Source organism: Typha latifolia, chromosome 12 (assembly GCF_019914945.1).
Source record: "Typha latifolia isolate L0001 chromosome 12, TyphaL0001v2, whole genome shotgun sequence".
In the NCBI taxonomy this organism is placed as follows: domain Eukaryota; kingdom Viridiplantae; phylum Streptophyta; class Magnoliopsida; order Poales; family Typhaceae; genus Typha; species Typha latifolia.
Genome location: NC_133097.1, coordinates 6342224 through 6358850, shown reverse-complemented (window position 1 = coordinate 6358850; position 16627 = coordinate 6342224). Strand labels below are relative to the sequence as shown.

At 37.1% G+C, this 16627-nt stretch overlaps 1 protein-coding gene and 1 long non-coding RNA gene across 4 annotated transcripts; both read left to right on the top strand.

Moving 5' to 3' along the window:
- The first annotated feature begins 463 nt into the window (after window positions 1–463).
- LOC140798705 (salt stress-induced protein-like) lies at window positions 464–11818 on the top strand. 3 transcript variants are annotated; one of them, XM_073152709.1, is made up of 3 exons: window positions 464–573; window positions 666–860; window positions 935–1416. In XM_073152709.1, the coding sequence occupies exons 1-3, from the start codon at window positions 565–567 to the stop codon at window positions 1181–1183; spliced, it is 453 nt and encodes a 150-aa protein (XP_073008810.1). In that variant the 5' UTR covers window positions 464–564; the 3' UTR covers window positions 1184–1416. The 3 variants fall into 3 exon arrangements, with proteins under 3 accessions (XP_073008810.1, XP_073008812.1, XP_073008811.1); XM_073152711.1 differs by lacking the exons at window positions 666–860; window positions 935–1416 and adding exons at window positions 11065–11259; window positions 11335–11818 and having other exon boundaries at window positions 550–573; XM_073152710.1 differs by lacking the exons at window positions 464–573; window positions 666–860; window positions 935–1416 and adding exons at window positions 10775–10980; window positions 11065–11259; window positions 11335–11818.
- Window positions 11819–14397: 2579 nt separating this feature from the next.
- Window positions 14398–15835, top strand: LOC140798704 (uncharacterized). The gene is made up of 2 exons (XR_012110890.1): window positions 14398–14484; window positions 15668–15835. It is a non-coding gene; the product is annotated as an uncharacterized lncRNA (long non-coding RNA).
- Window positions 15836–16627: the final 792 nt, after the last annotated feature.

The window sequence follows — 16627 nt, the reverse complement described above, 5'->3', positions numbered from 1 at the left end:
CCATCCTTAGAAATTGGTTCCTTAAAAATTGTCACTAAGATTAATTACAAGAAGAAAACCAAAAACTTCTATTCATCCTCAATAGTTGACGTGTAATTTGGATACGTTCCAAATTCGCTACATGGCCATGGTTGTTGTGCTATCTGATCAGTGATCAGTGATCAGTGATCAGTAGCTAACCCTCTTATCAGATTGCGAAATATTCATCATTTTCTTGACGTGCGTTATTATGTTTGTTGGGAATCAATTAACGTTCTTCCAAATTAGATGACATGAGTTGTAATACGCGGCGATCCTATACTCTCTCTGTCACATGGTTTCTTCTTCTTCTTCTTCTTTTTAAAAAAGAAGAGATTAGACGACCCAAGTTAACCCACGTGATGGGGTAAGCTAATTAGATTCCAAAGCTTTACTGTATCATTAGAAATATGGATCGTCCATCTCTCATCTCCAAGACAAGCTACATATCTATATGGCTCTATAAATACCCACCATATCCCTTCTTCATTTCACATTCTCATCATTCATCACTCACTCATCACCGCCACTAGATTCAACAGAGACATGGAACTGGTATGATAAGTTCTTCTTATTTGCATGCAGGCATGCATACATGCACGCATAATACTAATAGTTTGTTCTACGTACTTGGTCTCCTTCTGCAGGCTGGACTCGTAAAGGTTGGGCTCTGGGGTGGAAATGCAGGGAGTCCTTGGGAGTTGGGCAACTCCTCTGTTCGCCTTGACAAAATAATCATCTACTCCAGCGACGTTATCAACTCCTTCTCCTTTCACTACCAAGTCGATGGGAAGTTACACACGGCTGGACCTTGGGGCAATGCCAGTGGAACCTTGCATGAGGTATTTGCTTCTCGTTAGCTAGCTCGCCTTGATATTGTAGTAATTATCCTTAATTAATTAACTTAATTGTGCAGATTACATTCAGAGAGGGGGAGTACTTAACAGCTATGTCCGGGACTCATGGCCGTTATACCTCCAGCATAGTGGATTGCATAAGGTCACTCAAATTTGAGACCAATCTTAAAAAAACTCTAGGGCCCTACGGTGATCAAACGCAGGGAACTCCTTTCACTATTCCTGTGAGCAGTGGGAGGATCGTCGGCTTCTTCGGACGCTCCGGCGATCTCCTTGATGCAATTGGGTTGTACCTCAGGCCCAACTAATCGAATGCCTTAGATTGGCATCATCAACTTCATCTTGCTGGAGGATGAATGCCTATGCGTGCTTATATATCTATATGCAACTGTAATAAATAAAGGAAGTGAGAGAGAGAGAGAGGGAGCTTGGGAGGAGATACATGATAGCATATATATACGTATGTATGTGTGTATGTATGATGTATCTTGTTATCCTTAGCTCCAGCATAAATAAAATCAGTTGCATGACCCTTTTGTTAGCCTATGATTTTCTGTTGTGTTTGAAATTAACGGTGACCATTTTTTGCTCAAAATTACCCTCGTCTTCTTTCCCAAACCTATATTTCTTTCTTCTTCTTATTATTCTTTTTGGTACAAAAAAACTCTTCACATAGAATCATAATTTGAAGAGACTGAATAGTAAAATTTTACATTACAATGTTACTGATTTTATCCAATTAGTTTTATATTATTTGAACGTCAGATGAATACCTTCTAGATCTTTTTTAAATTTTTTTATATTTTAAGTATGAAATTTATAGTTTAATTACTAGTTTCCTACTACGACTACGAAATTTCATAGTTTTGAAAAAAATATTTTAAAGATAATCATATGACGTTCAAAAATTATGAAATCAATTGAATAAAATTCATGACATCATGGTTGCAACTTTGTTATTATTAATTTTTTTCATATTCGAAATCTATCCACACTAGAACAAAGACTTCTATAACAACCCAACCTTAAAAAATAAAAAAATTAATTAAATTAAATTAAATCGGCCACAGTGTGGTCTGCTTTGTGCCTATGCAGCGCCACCCATGCAGCTTGATGCTGCATGGGGTGGGGGGGGCATGCTACACTTGCTCGGCCAGCTGGCCGCGGCGGGCCCCACCCTGCCGCCACCACTGACTTCCCTCTCCCCACCGCCTCTCTTGCCTCTTTTACTTCTCTCAAACTCTCTCCCTTTCGGTATCTCTCTCACTCTCCTCTCTCTCTCTCTCAAACTCTCTTTCTCCCTCTCTCTAACTACTACCGCAGTTGCCCCGCCGGCCTGCCGGCTGGCGCAACCTCCCCTGGAACAGCCACCTCCACCAGTGAGGTCTCTCACTTCCCCCTCTTTCCTTTTCCCTCCCTCCCCCCCCCCCTCTCTCTCTCTCTCTCTCTCTCACACACACACATACACACACACACACACACACTCTCGCGCGCACGCGCGCTAACACCCGAGCTCAGGCTTGTCGGAGCCGAGCTGCGCCCGCTAGCTGGCCAGCAGCAGCCGGTGCCCTTTCCGCCGACCCGGGTCCGCAACCCCCTCCCTCCTCTCCTCCCTTCTTCTCCTCCTCCTCTTCTTCTTCTTCTTCGTCTTCTTTCTTCTTTCTTCTTTCTTTTTCTTCTTCTTCCTCGGCTTCTTCTCCTTCGCTTTCTGCAAAGTGCTGGGCTCGGCCCATCACTGTAGCAGGCAATGCTGGGCCGAGCCCAGCACTGATGGCAGTGTCTTAATTAATTATTTATTTATTTATTTTATTGATGTTATTTATTTAGGCTTTTCCTTCTTAATTAATGCAAATAGATTATTTTGACATTAATTATTTTAATAACAATAGATATTCTTCAATATGTTTATTATTAATTATAATTTGTATAATTAATGATTAATTAGGTATAAATATAGGTAATACTTATATTTATTTATTTATATCTCTATTAGATTAATATATATATTTGTAAATTATAATTATCAAATTTGTAGAAAAAGATACATTTTAAGTAATTTTAATAGTTTATTATACATTATTATTTTGTAACAAATAAAATACTAGGCTTACGTATTTATTTATACATTATTATTTTGTAACAAATAAAGTAATGACTACATGGTCATAATTAATCAAGATGTAATTTAATTATAATTAGATTTTTATCTATATTTATATTTTTATTAATAGTTAAAAATCTAGCTAGTTATAAAGATAAGTAGAAATTCTAAAACCTAATAAATCATCATATATTACATGAACGATTTTAATTAGCTGAACGGCTAACTTCATGGTACTTAAATATTTTTAGATCTCGAACCTCTTATTTGAGGCCCCGTAGACCCTATTAGGAAGAGTTGTCGCTCGGTTGTCGGATGTGACGGATACGTGAGTTGAGTAGTCTTATCCTCTAGACGCCTTTATCAAATTATGTTATATTATATATTACGTACATGCATGTTTTGGACTCCAGCATGATTATATGACTTTATCTAGAGATGATTACAGTCGAGCATATTTTTATCATGCATATAGTTAGGCTGATCTTGGATATGAGTATGATAATGATAAATAGAGATAATTAGAAACGACTATACTATTATGGTTTTATGTCGAGATGATCTCTACCATGAGTTTGCATGTGATTATATTAGCATGGGTATGCATGTGTTGACTATATGGTTGGAGAGTACATTAAATCATTGTTCTCTTGATTTCCTGTTCTACCTAAATTCATGTTATGTATTGACTCGTTATCGTACTGGATATATGTATATGATTTGTTATTTAGAAGAAAAGCATGAAATGTGATTGATAGAATAGTTAATAGAAAACATGATGATACTCGAGTGGGCGCGAGGGTTAGGGCGTGCCTGGAGATGATTGATCGCTCGACATAGTCGCGATCCTGTTGGCCTTATGTTTGAAGTCGTTAGTCAGTGTGCACAGTAGACATTCAGACACATGCCGTTTACCAATGCATATGTGGCGAGTTATTTTCACGAGATTTCTATTAAAACAGATTGCACAGTAGACATGCTTATGTATGTGTTTAAATCAAAAGGACTATCCATATACTGTACCTTTAGAGCTTAGGCAGAGTAGTATGTTGGAATGATGACTTTAGAAGGAGTACTTAATGCCATCTACTTATTTTGGTCAAAATTTGATGTTTTCAGTAACCTTGAAAATGGCAGATCCTCTCTTTATTGATCCATATGCTGGTTGCTTTCTTTCTCCTGATGCCATCGATAACATGGTGGAAACTCCAGTTTTAACATCTGCATCATGGCCGTGCCATTATAATGTGGCAACAAAGTTTATTGATGATAAGCTGCTTAGCTTGGTAAGCCGCTCAGATGAGCTGAGACAGTACTTCAGTTTATCTTAGTAGCTGTAAATGACATTTCTTTCAGCGAGATGAGAAATTCTTTTCTTATCCCTTATAGATTGTTTTGTTGACAGATGGTATGGACACTCGCCCATATAGGTTGAGTTGGCCACGCTTGTCCATTATATATGATGTCTCCCTTGAAAGGATCTTCATGTTAAAAATTGGCTCAAATTCAGTTTTTCAGAAAAATTCAGCATGTATCAGCATTTCTGTGCCGCGCGTTCGAACGCGCCCTGAGGGCGTTCGAACGCGGGCTCCAGACAGAGAGCAGTTGTGATGCAGGCGTTCGAACGGCCCCAGCCGCGTTCGAACGCGAGCCAACCCGAGAGCAGACTTTCTGCAGGCGTTCGAACGGCACCCCTCCTGCGTTCGAACGCCCCTTGAGTTTTGCTGTATTAACATTGGGTGCGTTCGAACGCGCCCCGAAGGCGTTCGAACGCGACTCTGAAAATCCCCAAATCTGAACCTGACTATAAATACTAAAGTGGGGTTTTAGGGCTTGGAAGGTGGGAAGAACATTAATGAGGGTTGAGCCACCATTGTATTGAGAGTGATTAGAGTTGCTAAACTCTTTTGTAAGTGAGGGATTTGCATAGTGAAGAAGATTGCTCCGCCCGTGGACGTAGGCACATCGCCGAACCACGTAAATCTTGTCTCTCTCTCTCTCTATTGTCTCCATTGTTGTCTTTGTTGGTGCTTGCATATATTAGGGTGTTAATTCGTGATTAGAACTTGCTTAGGGCTTTTCTAACACCATTAACATCCTTATTGGAGTATTTTCAAGCTTTGCATTGTGTTCTCTTTCACTATTCCCATTTGAGATACTTGGGGTGAAGGTCTTGCTTCCGCTTCCTTCACCCATTTGGTAGATTTGCACAACAAATTGGTATCAGAGCTATTGGTTTCAAACCTAGGCTATTGAAGTTGGGAATAGTGAGGAGTTGAAGAAATTTTGGCAAAATGGGGGAATCATCAAGATCGGGCAAACTTATCTCAAATGCAAAGTTTGAAGTTGAGAAGTTTGATGGCACCAACAATTTTGGAATGTGGCAATGTGAAGTTATGGATGTGTTGTTCCAACAAGAGTTAGACATTACCTTGGAGGAGAAGCCCGAAGACATCTCCGAAAAGGATTGGGAAAAAATGAACCGGCAAGCTTGTAGCTCCATTCGGCTTTGTCTAGCAAAGGATCAAAAGTATTTTGTGATGAGGGAAAATTCGGCGAAGGGCTTGTGGAAGAAACTGGAGGACAAATACATGACCAAGAGCATTGAGAACCGGCTCTATTTGAAGAAGAAGTTTTTCAGATTTCAATACAAGATAGGAACGCCAATGGCGGAGCACTTGAATGGCTTCAACAAGTTGCTTGCTGATTTACAAAACTTGGATGTTGAAATTTCAGATGAGGACAAGGCATTGGTATTGTTGAATTCTTTGCCGGACACCTATGACCACCTCACTACTACCCTATTGTATGGAAAAGACTTAATCCATTATGAAGATGTTGCAAATGCATTAATTAACAATGAGTACCGGAAATTGGACAAGCAAGCTACTCATGAGTCATCTTCAGATGCATTGATGGTGAGGGGTAGATCTGAAAACAGAAAATTTGGGAAGAGAGGCAAATCTTTCTCAAAGTCAAGGGGTGCATCCTCAGATAGAAAGTCAATTGCCAAAGACTAATGTTCCTATTGCCACAATAAAGGGCATTGGAAGAAGGATTGTCCAGTTTTGAAGAACAAGGACAAGAAACCCCAAAAGGCAAATGTGGCACATTCGGATGATGAGGACTCGGAAAGCGCCTTGGTAGGCTCGGCTCTTGCATGTAGCACTGATGAATGGATCTTGGACTCCGGTTGCACATACCATATGTGTCCAAACAGGAGTTGGTTCTCCACTTTTGAGAAGATCTCAGGTGGAGTTGTGTTTATGGGCAATGATAGCCCTTGTAGAGCTGAAGGCATTGGCACTATTCACTTGAAGCTCCACGATGGATCCGTCAAAGAGCTAACAGAAGTTCGGTACATACCGGATTTGAAAAAGAACCTCATCTCTCTTGGGGTCTTGGAATCAAAGGGCTTCACCGTTACTTTGAAGGGTGGAGCATTGAAGGTGACTTTAGGAGCACTAGTGGTGATGAAGGGCGTAAGAAGAAGCAACTTGTACTTCTTACAAGGCTCTACTGATTTGGGAAGAGTAGCGGCCGCCTCAAGTAACACTGTTAGTGAGGCTGACTCTTCTAGATTATGGCACATGAGGTTGGGGCACCCAGGACAGAAAGCCTTGCAAAGTCTATCAAGTCGTGGTTTGCTAAAGGGTGTGAAGAGCCTCAAGTTGGAATTTTGCAAACACTGTGTTTTGGGCAAACAAACTAGAGTTAAATTTGCTACTGCAGTACACCGGACCAAGGGGATCTTGGATTACATTCACACAGATGTTTGGGGGCCTACCCGGAAGGCCTCGTTGGGCGGAAAGCACTGGTTTGTCACCTTTATTGATGACTATTCTAGAAGATCTTGGGTGTACACCATGCACCATAAGAACCAAGTGCTTGAAATTTTTCAGAATTGGAAGAAGATGATAGAGAATCAGACTGGCAAGAAAATCAAGGGCGTACGTCATTTGATTGATGCCCCAGATTTGTTCCAATTAGGCTCTAGTTGCTGGTGCAATTTTAGTAACTTAGTAGGTAAGATTAGACCAAGGAGTATGGTTACATCTACTTGGCGGTCTCTTCTGTCTTGGGTATATTTGAAATTCTTACTTTAAGTTGTTGTGCACCGAGGAGGGCAGTGTACTTGGGATGCAGAGGAGCCGAAATCACGCCATCAGGTTGATTGCATTACGTTACATTATCTTTCGAGCTCATTAGGAACCCTAAAAGAGAAAGGTCGGACAAAGCAAGTGGAAGAAGATCCGCTTTTCCTGAATCAGAGCCATTTTCAGCTTTAAGAATCCATGATATAGTCTAGCCAACTGCTGTGGGAATGCTATAACCCTATAACTATTAATATCAATGAATGGGGAAGAACCACAAAATGAGAATCTCTAGAAAACAGGATGATAATCAATTTAATTTTGTTGTCTATTGCTAGGAATGATAGATAATTACAGGTGAAAACCGATCGGGTACGGATCGGATAGTGCTCAACCCATATCCGGATTCATATTTTTAATCCGGATACGGATTCGGATGGAGATATTGGACGGATAGTAAAATTTAAAGCCATATCCTAACTAAATGGATACAGATAATTTTCGGATAAAGGATCGGATCTTAAACGGATATTTATTGAATTTAAAATAATTATAATATTTTATTTAGATATAATTAACACAAAATTATTAACAGTTTTACAACAAATAATTTTTTTTGTATGTCAAATATATAAAATTAGAGAAATTAATCTCTATAAATAATATATAAAGTATTATTAGTAACAATATTAATATTTACTATTTAAATAAGCAAACTAAAAACTGTAAATCATTTAAAAAAATATGCAGGTAAATGGATATCCGATATCCATACCTGAATCTGAAAAATATATTCGACCCGTATCTGAATTCGTATTCGAATTTTTTTCAAAAATTCTATCTGTATTCGAATCGGATAGAAATTTTTTATCCGAGTTAGTTATAAAGATATAAGTAGAAATTCTAAAACCTACTAAATTATCTTATATTACATGAACGGATTTTAATTAGATGAACGGCTAACTTTATGCTACTTAAATATTTTTAGATTCCGAACACCTTATTTGAGGCCCCGTGGACCTTGCTAGTGATGAGTGTCACTCGGTTGATTGGCGGATGTAAGAGATACGTGGTTTGTCTTCTGATCAGTGTGAGTAGTCTTATCCCCTAGACGCCTTTCTCAAATTAGGATATATTATATATTATGTGCATAAATGTTTTAGCCTCCAGCATGATTATATAACTTTATCTAGAGATGATTTCAGTCAAGCATATATTATCATACTTTTGATTAGGCTGGTCTGGGATATGAGTATGATGATGATAGACAGAGATGATTAGAGATGACTATACTGTTATAATTTTATGTCTAGTTGATCTGTAGTATGAATATGCATGTGATAGATTAGCATAGGTATGCATATGTTGAAAAAAAAAAGGATTGGAGATTGCATTGCATTATTTTTCTCTTAACTTCCTTACCACCTAAATTCCTGATGTGCATGATTTGTTATAGTACTAGATATATGCACGTGATCTATTATATAGAAAGAAATGCATAAATTGCATTGATAGGAAAGTTGATAGAAAAAGCATGAGGGTATCCGAGTAGGCGCCAGGGTTAGGGGTGCCTAGAGTGATGATTATGGTTGCTGATATGCGATATCTCGTGGCCCATTTCTGATGTCAGTTGAGTCTGTACGCACAGACAATCGGACACTTGTCATTTGCCAGGGCATGCGTGTGGCAAGTTACTCTCATGTGTGATTTCTATTAATTGGTGGGGTACCCGATCTAGATGGATTTTGATATACCCTTAATGTATGGCAGGATATGATTATGACTGAGATACCCTTAGCGTATGAGAGAGTATGCTTTGAGCCTACGGGCATGATGTTGCGATTAGGTGCCGGGTGTTGACTGTGCACAGTGGTCTAGTATGATGATGACATATAGAGATGCTATTGATGACTGAGATGTTGAGAACTGCATATGATTTTATTCTCATTTGATTATTTGATTATCGAGTGATCAATATACATCATATATGGTTGCATTTGATATCATAGCATGGCCATAGTTGGCATGCATCATATGTCATATTTGAGAGAGAGTTGTGATGATAGTATGATATAGAGATCTGTTTACTCATTATCGAGGATTATATGTTTTTATCAGTTATGACATGTTATCTACATTTCAATTATATATTATTGAGGTTATATTCATACACTCATTCATGACGTGATATTCTTTTTGATTCATATTATCCAGTACATGATTTACTCTTTATTTGGCTCTATTGATTCGAGGTAAAATTTATTCACTGAGCCTTTTGCTAATGACTCTTTTTATTTCTTTTCTAACCCTCACAGATATTATGGTACGTGATACCGACTTGAGATATCCTGATGAGATATTTTAGAGCAAATATGAGGTGAGCTATAGACGTGAAGTGATATAGAAGATAGTTTAGCCAGATGTTGAGTTGTATCGTTGTTTGTTATATTTGTACTATATTGTATGAGACGATTATTTGTATAGTACATGTCAGATTATAGTGCATTCGTGTATCAATTTTTTAGTTGTATCTTGGTGGTTTGTTATGACCTGTGTGGGTCCTGCTAGATTAGGTAGTGGTCTAGTGTATATTATTATGGACTTGTATATTCATATGTTAATAGATTTATTTGGTTGATAATATGATTTATTTGGTGTTGGATTATGTGAGTATGAATATGTTAGCAGGTATTATTTGATGATGTCATGATTATATGTGCACAGGAGAGTATCTGTGCGTGATGAGCCCCGCCCGTCCTGTCGCATGCATCGCGCGTGCCGTGCCCTGGCGGGGGAGGCGTTACAATATGGAATGTGAGAGATTATTGCATTTATTGGTTAGTAAAAGCCAACTAATGAATAGAATAACGGATACTAATCTTATCGCCCATGAGGTTAGTTAAAGAGATGGTCAAGAAAGCAATTGGTATTGAGATTTGTGTTCTACTACAAAACATGTTTGAAAAGTATCATTAAAAAGCTCCTAGTCAAAAAGTATCCAAGGCTAAATATAAACTAACTGCTTTGGTGAATAGGAGTCAAACAAATGACTTATCTTAGATTAGAAGAAGATTCGATTATCTAACTCAGACATCAAAGGATCTCAGCACGTATTTTAGTAATGTCGTAGTGGACCCATTGTCGACCTGTTATAATTACGGATGAGACACACTTATACGACAAATATAAAAAGCGAAGACCATTAGACCTTTTATTAGTTAATTGCTTCCTTATACCATGCCCATAGATTTCTAACCTGCCCCTGAACAACCCTTAATGGATTGGTTTTGTGCTACAGTTTCAAGAAACCTAAAACTGTTTAAATATCTTTGAACAAACGATATATATAATCTAGTACTATTCTCTTTTAAACAAAAATAAAAATAATAAAACTACAATAATGTTTAAACTGTTTATATTCACTAGCAAAGATACGTGGCTAAACTTGGGTCGTGTAATTTTGATACGTTCCAATTTCACTACATGGCCATGGTTGTTGTACTATCTGATCAGTGACCAGTGATCAGTACCAGCTCTCTTATAAGAATGCAAAATATCCATCACAAGTTGACATGCATTATTATGTTTGTCTGGAATCAATTAACGTTCTTCCAAATTAACTGACATGGGTTGTAATACGCGTCGATCTTATTCTCTCTCTGTCAGATGGTTTCTTTCTTTTAAAAAAAAGAAGAGATCTAGATGACCCAAGTTAACCCACGTCATTGGGTAGGTCAATAAAATTACAGAGCTTTACTATATCATTAGAAATATTGATCGTCCATCTCTCATCTCCAAGACAAGCTACATATCTATATGGCTCTATAAATACCCACCATATTCATTCTTCATTTCACATTCTCATCACTCACTCATCACCGCCACTAGATTCAATAGAGACATGGAACTGGTATGATACGTTCTTCTTATTTGCATGCAGGAATGCATGCATGATACTAATAGTTTGTTCTACGTACTTGGTCTCCTTCTGCAGGCTGGACTCGTAAAGGTTGGGCTCTGGGGTGGAAATGCAGGGAGTCCTTGGGACATGGAGAAATCCTCTGTTCGCCTTGTCAAAATAACCATCTACGCCAGCAACGTTATCAACTCCTTCTCCTTTCAATACCACGTCGATGGGAAGTTACACACGGCTGGACCTTGGGGCAATGCTAGTGGAACCTTGTATGAGGTATTTGCTTCTCGTTAGCTAGCTCGGCCTTCATATTGGAGTAATTATCCTTAATTAATTAACTTAATTGTGTAGATTACATTCAAAGAGGGGGAATACTTAACAGCTATGTCCGGGACTAATGGCCCCTATACCCCCACCATAACGGATTGCATAAGGTCACTCAAATTTGAGACCAATCTTAAAACTCTAGGGCCCTACGGTGAACAAACGCATGGAACTCCTTTCACTGTTCCTGTGAGCAGTGGGAGGATCGTCGGCTTCTTCGGACGCTCTGGCGATCTCCTTGAGGCAATTGGGTTGTACCTCAAGCCCAACTAATCGCATGCCTGAGATTGGCATCATCAACTTCATCTTGCCGGAGGATGAATGCCTATGCGAGCTTATATATATATATGCAACTGTAATAAATAAAGGAAGTGAGAGAGAGAGAGCTTGGGAGGAGATACATGATAGCATATATATACGTATGTATGTATGTGTGACTGAGTGGATGCATGTATCTTGTTATCCTTAGCTCCAGCATAAATAAAATCAGTTGCATGAGTTTGCAAAGAAATGTATGTTTACACACCCATACCCGTGACCCAGTATCAGTTATACCTACCAAAAAATAAAATATGATATTAATATATTATGAACCATTCAAAGCTTTAAATAAAATTTACTGAATCGTGAAGCTCGTGCTACAATTGTTAGATCTCGATTTGATCCATCGTGTTGGACTATATAACTATTTCCTTCTTCTCATCACTCATCACCATTCGAGTGAGAGACTTGGTTTGGTTAAGGTACGTAAGCATACGTTCTTCTTAATGCTATCAATTGTTCTTTCTTTACGTACTTGGTCTTCATTTAATTTGCAAGGTGGACTCGTGAAGGTTGGGCAGTGAAAGGGAGTCCCTGGGAGATGAAGGAATCCTCTGTTCGCCTTGAGAGTATAACCATCTACTACGACAGCAAAGTTATCAACTCCTCCTTTCAAAACTAAGTTGATGTGAAGTCAAGGATGATAAAAATATCTAACTTTAACGATATCAAACTGTCTATCAACAAAAAGAACCCATGGATCACATATTAAATCATAAAGAAAGCATGTCTATTGGATTAGAGAATGAAACAAATCTGAATAAAATCAGTTGCATGACCCTTTTGTTAGCCTATGATTTTCTTTTATGCTCGAAGTTACACTCATTTTCCTTCCCAAACCTATATTTCTTTTTTCTTCTTCTTCTTATTCTTTTGGGTACAAAAAACTCTTCAGATAGATTCATAATTTGAAGAGACAGTGAATAGTAAAATTTTAGATTATGATATCACTGATTTTATTCAATTAGTTTTATATTATTTGTACATCAAATAAATATCTTTTAGATATATTTTTAAAATTTTAATTGTTTAAGTATGAAATTTATAGTTTAAGTACAAATTTCCTACTTAGACTACGGAATTCTATAGTTTAAAAAAATATTTTAAAGATAATCTTCTAACGATCAAAAATTATGAAATCAATTGAATAAAATTTATGACATCATGATTAGAACTTCGTTATTATGATTCTTTTCATATTCGAAATCTATTCACAGTGGAATGAAGACTTCATAGTTTAAGTACGGAATTCATAGTGTAAGTATAAAATTCTATCAGTAATTCATAGTTTTTTAAGTAAAAAAAACCCATATTAAAAATAAGAGAAAATTAAGGGATAGAAGAAAAGCAAAAAAAGAAAAAAAAACAATAAAGAAGAAGAAGAAGAAGAAGAAGAAGAAGAAGAAGAAGAAGGAGAAGAAGGAGGAGGAGGAGGAGGTATAGATCATTTCTCTCTTATATTTTTCATCAGTATTAATGAGCACTAAATGACAAAAAAATAAACTTGGAAGAAAGAAAGGAAAAAAAACTCAACTACAATGAAAACAAAAAAAAAAACAATAAACGTGACTTACAAAAGCAAAAACCAAGTAGCTTTTTGGTAGAAAAAAAAAACCCTAAAACTTATTCTACACACTAGCTACATGACTAAACATATACACCTGACTGACTGACTTCATAGAAGAATCATTGTAACAACCCAAGTAGGGTTAAAAAATAACTAATGCTTGCTGGGCACGATGCGACCGGCCACGCTGTGGCACGGTGGGGTGCCACACACCTCCACCGAGCCACTCTCCTCCACACCGCGGCGATGCGTGGAGGTGGGACCTGACCCACCAGCCACTCCGCCGCCACCGTGTGACTCGCTCTTCCTCTCTCTAATAATCTCTCTCTCTTCCCTGCATTCTCTCTCTCTCTAGCTCTCTCTCTCTCTCGCTTTAGTCCGCAAACAGTTACCGACCAACAGAAAGAGCCGTCGTTGGTCCTTCTGTCCGCTGATGAGCCCCTCTCTCTCTCATGCTCTTCCTCTTTGTCAATTGCCATTCAAGACACCGAAGGTTTGAGCCGCCGGCGAGAAGTTGGCCGCTGAGTGGCTACCAGCGGCCGTACCCCTCCCCTGCGGCCCAACCCTCTTCCCCGCTTTCTCCTTCTTCTTTTTCTTCTTCTTCTTCTTCTTCTTCTTCTTCTTCTTCTTCACTTCTTTCCTTTTAGACTGCACCCTGCAAGTGGTGTTGGGCTCGGCCCAGCACCCTTGCAGCGCAAGGTGCCAGGCTGAGCCTAACACTATGTATAGTTTATATATATATGTGTGCATATTATTGATTTCTAATTATATTTGATTATGTTATTAATTATTCAATTAGTTTAGTTAATTTAATATATCTAATTTATATAAATTGAATATAATTATATCATAGTTAGTAAATAATTCTAATTATATCATGTTTAGCAAAATACCTACAATATAAATTACTATTTTAATTCTAGGTAGGTAATAGTAATTATTAGGATTATGAACGTATATTCTTACATAATTATTTGTAGTAACTTAATTCTTATTTTCTTAATTATCAAGGAGAATAATAGGTAGATAATTATATTTTAAATACACTATTAAATAATATAATTATGGTTAATAAATAATAAAACAAATATAGAAATAAAGAGTACATAATTACAATAAGAAACTATCTTTTTGCTAGGTTAATTTTAATTAATAGAAAGACTGACATTATTTGTTATAAATAATTTCATATTCCGACCTCCCTGTTCAAGACATCGTGGACTTAGCTATCGAGGCTTGATCATTATCGTAGCAGCATGAACGAGTGATGGTTTGGTATTTGTAGTGGTGTAAGTAGTTTTATCCCCTAAACGTCTTTTTTAAATTATGACATATTATATCTTATGTACATGCATGTTTTGGCCTCTAGTATGATTATATGATTTTATTTAAAGATAATTACAGTCGAGCATATTTTATCATGCATTTGATTATGCTGATCTGTGATATGAGCACATTGGTGATATATATAGAGATGATTGGAGATGATTCTACTGTTATGATTATATACCAAGTTGATATGTAGCATGAGTATGCATGTAATAGATTAGCATGGGTGTGCATGTGTTGACTACATAGTGGAGACTACATTATATCACTTTTCTCTTGATTCCTATTCCACATAAATTCCTGTTATACAGTGACTTGTTATTGTACTGGATATATGCATATGATCTGTTATTTAAAAGGAAAGCATGAAATATGATTGATATGATAGTTGATAGAAAGCGTGAGGATACCCGAGTAGGCACCAAGGTTAGGGGTGTCTGGAGTGATGATTATGGTCGCTGATATGTGATATCTTATGGTCCATGTTCGAGGTCAGTAGAGTCTGTGCACACAGACAATCAGACACACGTCGTTCGCTAGAGCATATATGGCGAGTTATCCTCATGAGGTTTCTATCAACTATGTGGGTGCCCGGTTTAGATGGATGTTGATACCATAGTAGGTGGCGAGGTATGATTATATTTGAGATATTCTTGCGAGTCACGGAGTATGCTCTGAGCCTTCGGATATGATGTTGAGACCAGGTATTGGGTGTTGACTGTGCACAGTGGTATAGTGTGAGGATGGTATACCGAGATGTCGGTGGTGATTTTGATACGAAGAATTTCACCTAATTATTGAGTAATTATCATAATTTATACACCATTGCATTTGACATCATGACATAGTCGGCATGCATCATTTGTCATATTGAGAGAGAGTTATGATGATAGTATGATATAGAGATTTATTTATTCATTGTCGAGAATTATATGCTTTTATCAGTTATGACATGTTACATACTTTTTAATTATGTATTATTGAGGAACATTCATATACTCATTCATGATATAATAATCTTTCTAATTTATATTATTCAGTATTTGATTTATACTCTGTTTAGTTTCACTAATTCGACGTAAGGTCTATTCACTAAGTCTTTAGCTCATGACTCTTTTTGTTTTCTCCTTTCTAAAAACCCAGATGAACGAGAGGAGCAAGATACTCTCTTAGAGGTCTTACTGGTGAGTGAGGAGTAAAGTGTGGTTAGTATTATATGCCAGATGTATCTTATCTAATGTATTAGTGAACATCCTCCAAAGTGTGTCTATATCCTTATCATATATTTTAGCATGTGACTTTGTTTTTGTATATTATGTATATACCACCGTTGTGTATATGTAGTTATGAAAAGCTCTTAATGATGTGTTGTATCCTGTGCGAGGCTCAAGTAGGATTATTTGTATGTTGTTGACAGTTAGACTTGAGTTATTCTTAGTTTAGATGTTGTATATAAAATTATGAAATTACTACAGGTTTATTTGATTGTTAGTAACTAACAAAATGGTCAAGTGCTACGCACATACCGTATGGGCTCATGCCATGCACGTGTTTAGGGGTTCGGGTGTTACAATCTTACAAATTTGTCTTTCAATTCTTAGCTTTTTTTTTCTCATGATTTCTCAGCTATTTGGCAGTTGTAATTTCTATTGTAAAATCTCCACTCATCCCTCTCTTGGACATTCTCCCATATCTTAATATAATGAGTCAACCCATTTTTTCCACACAATAAAAAAAGGTTACAAGATGTTAGGATGTGAATAACAATAAAAGAAAAATATCTATAATATTTTTGATAAATTATTAACTGACATACAGTTATAAAGATCACTAAAGCAGACCCTCAATATCATAACCGAGGGGTTTCTCAATCACAGAAGAAAAAAACATCTCCAAAGGAGGGCTCTATATTTGGAGCCCAAAAGCCAAGAGCTCGGTGCACTCCAATGCACCAAGCTACCGGGCTCTATATTTATTATTTAATTAATATAATATTTATATTTATATATTATATTTTAAATCACTTAATAAGTCCTCTTTATGTTATTATTTTTTGATAAAAATTATATGGTTAAAAAATTCTCATCGATATCTTTATAATAA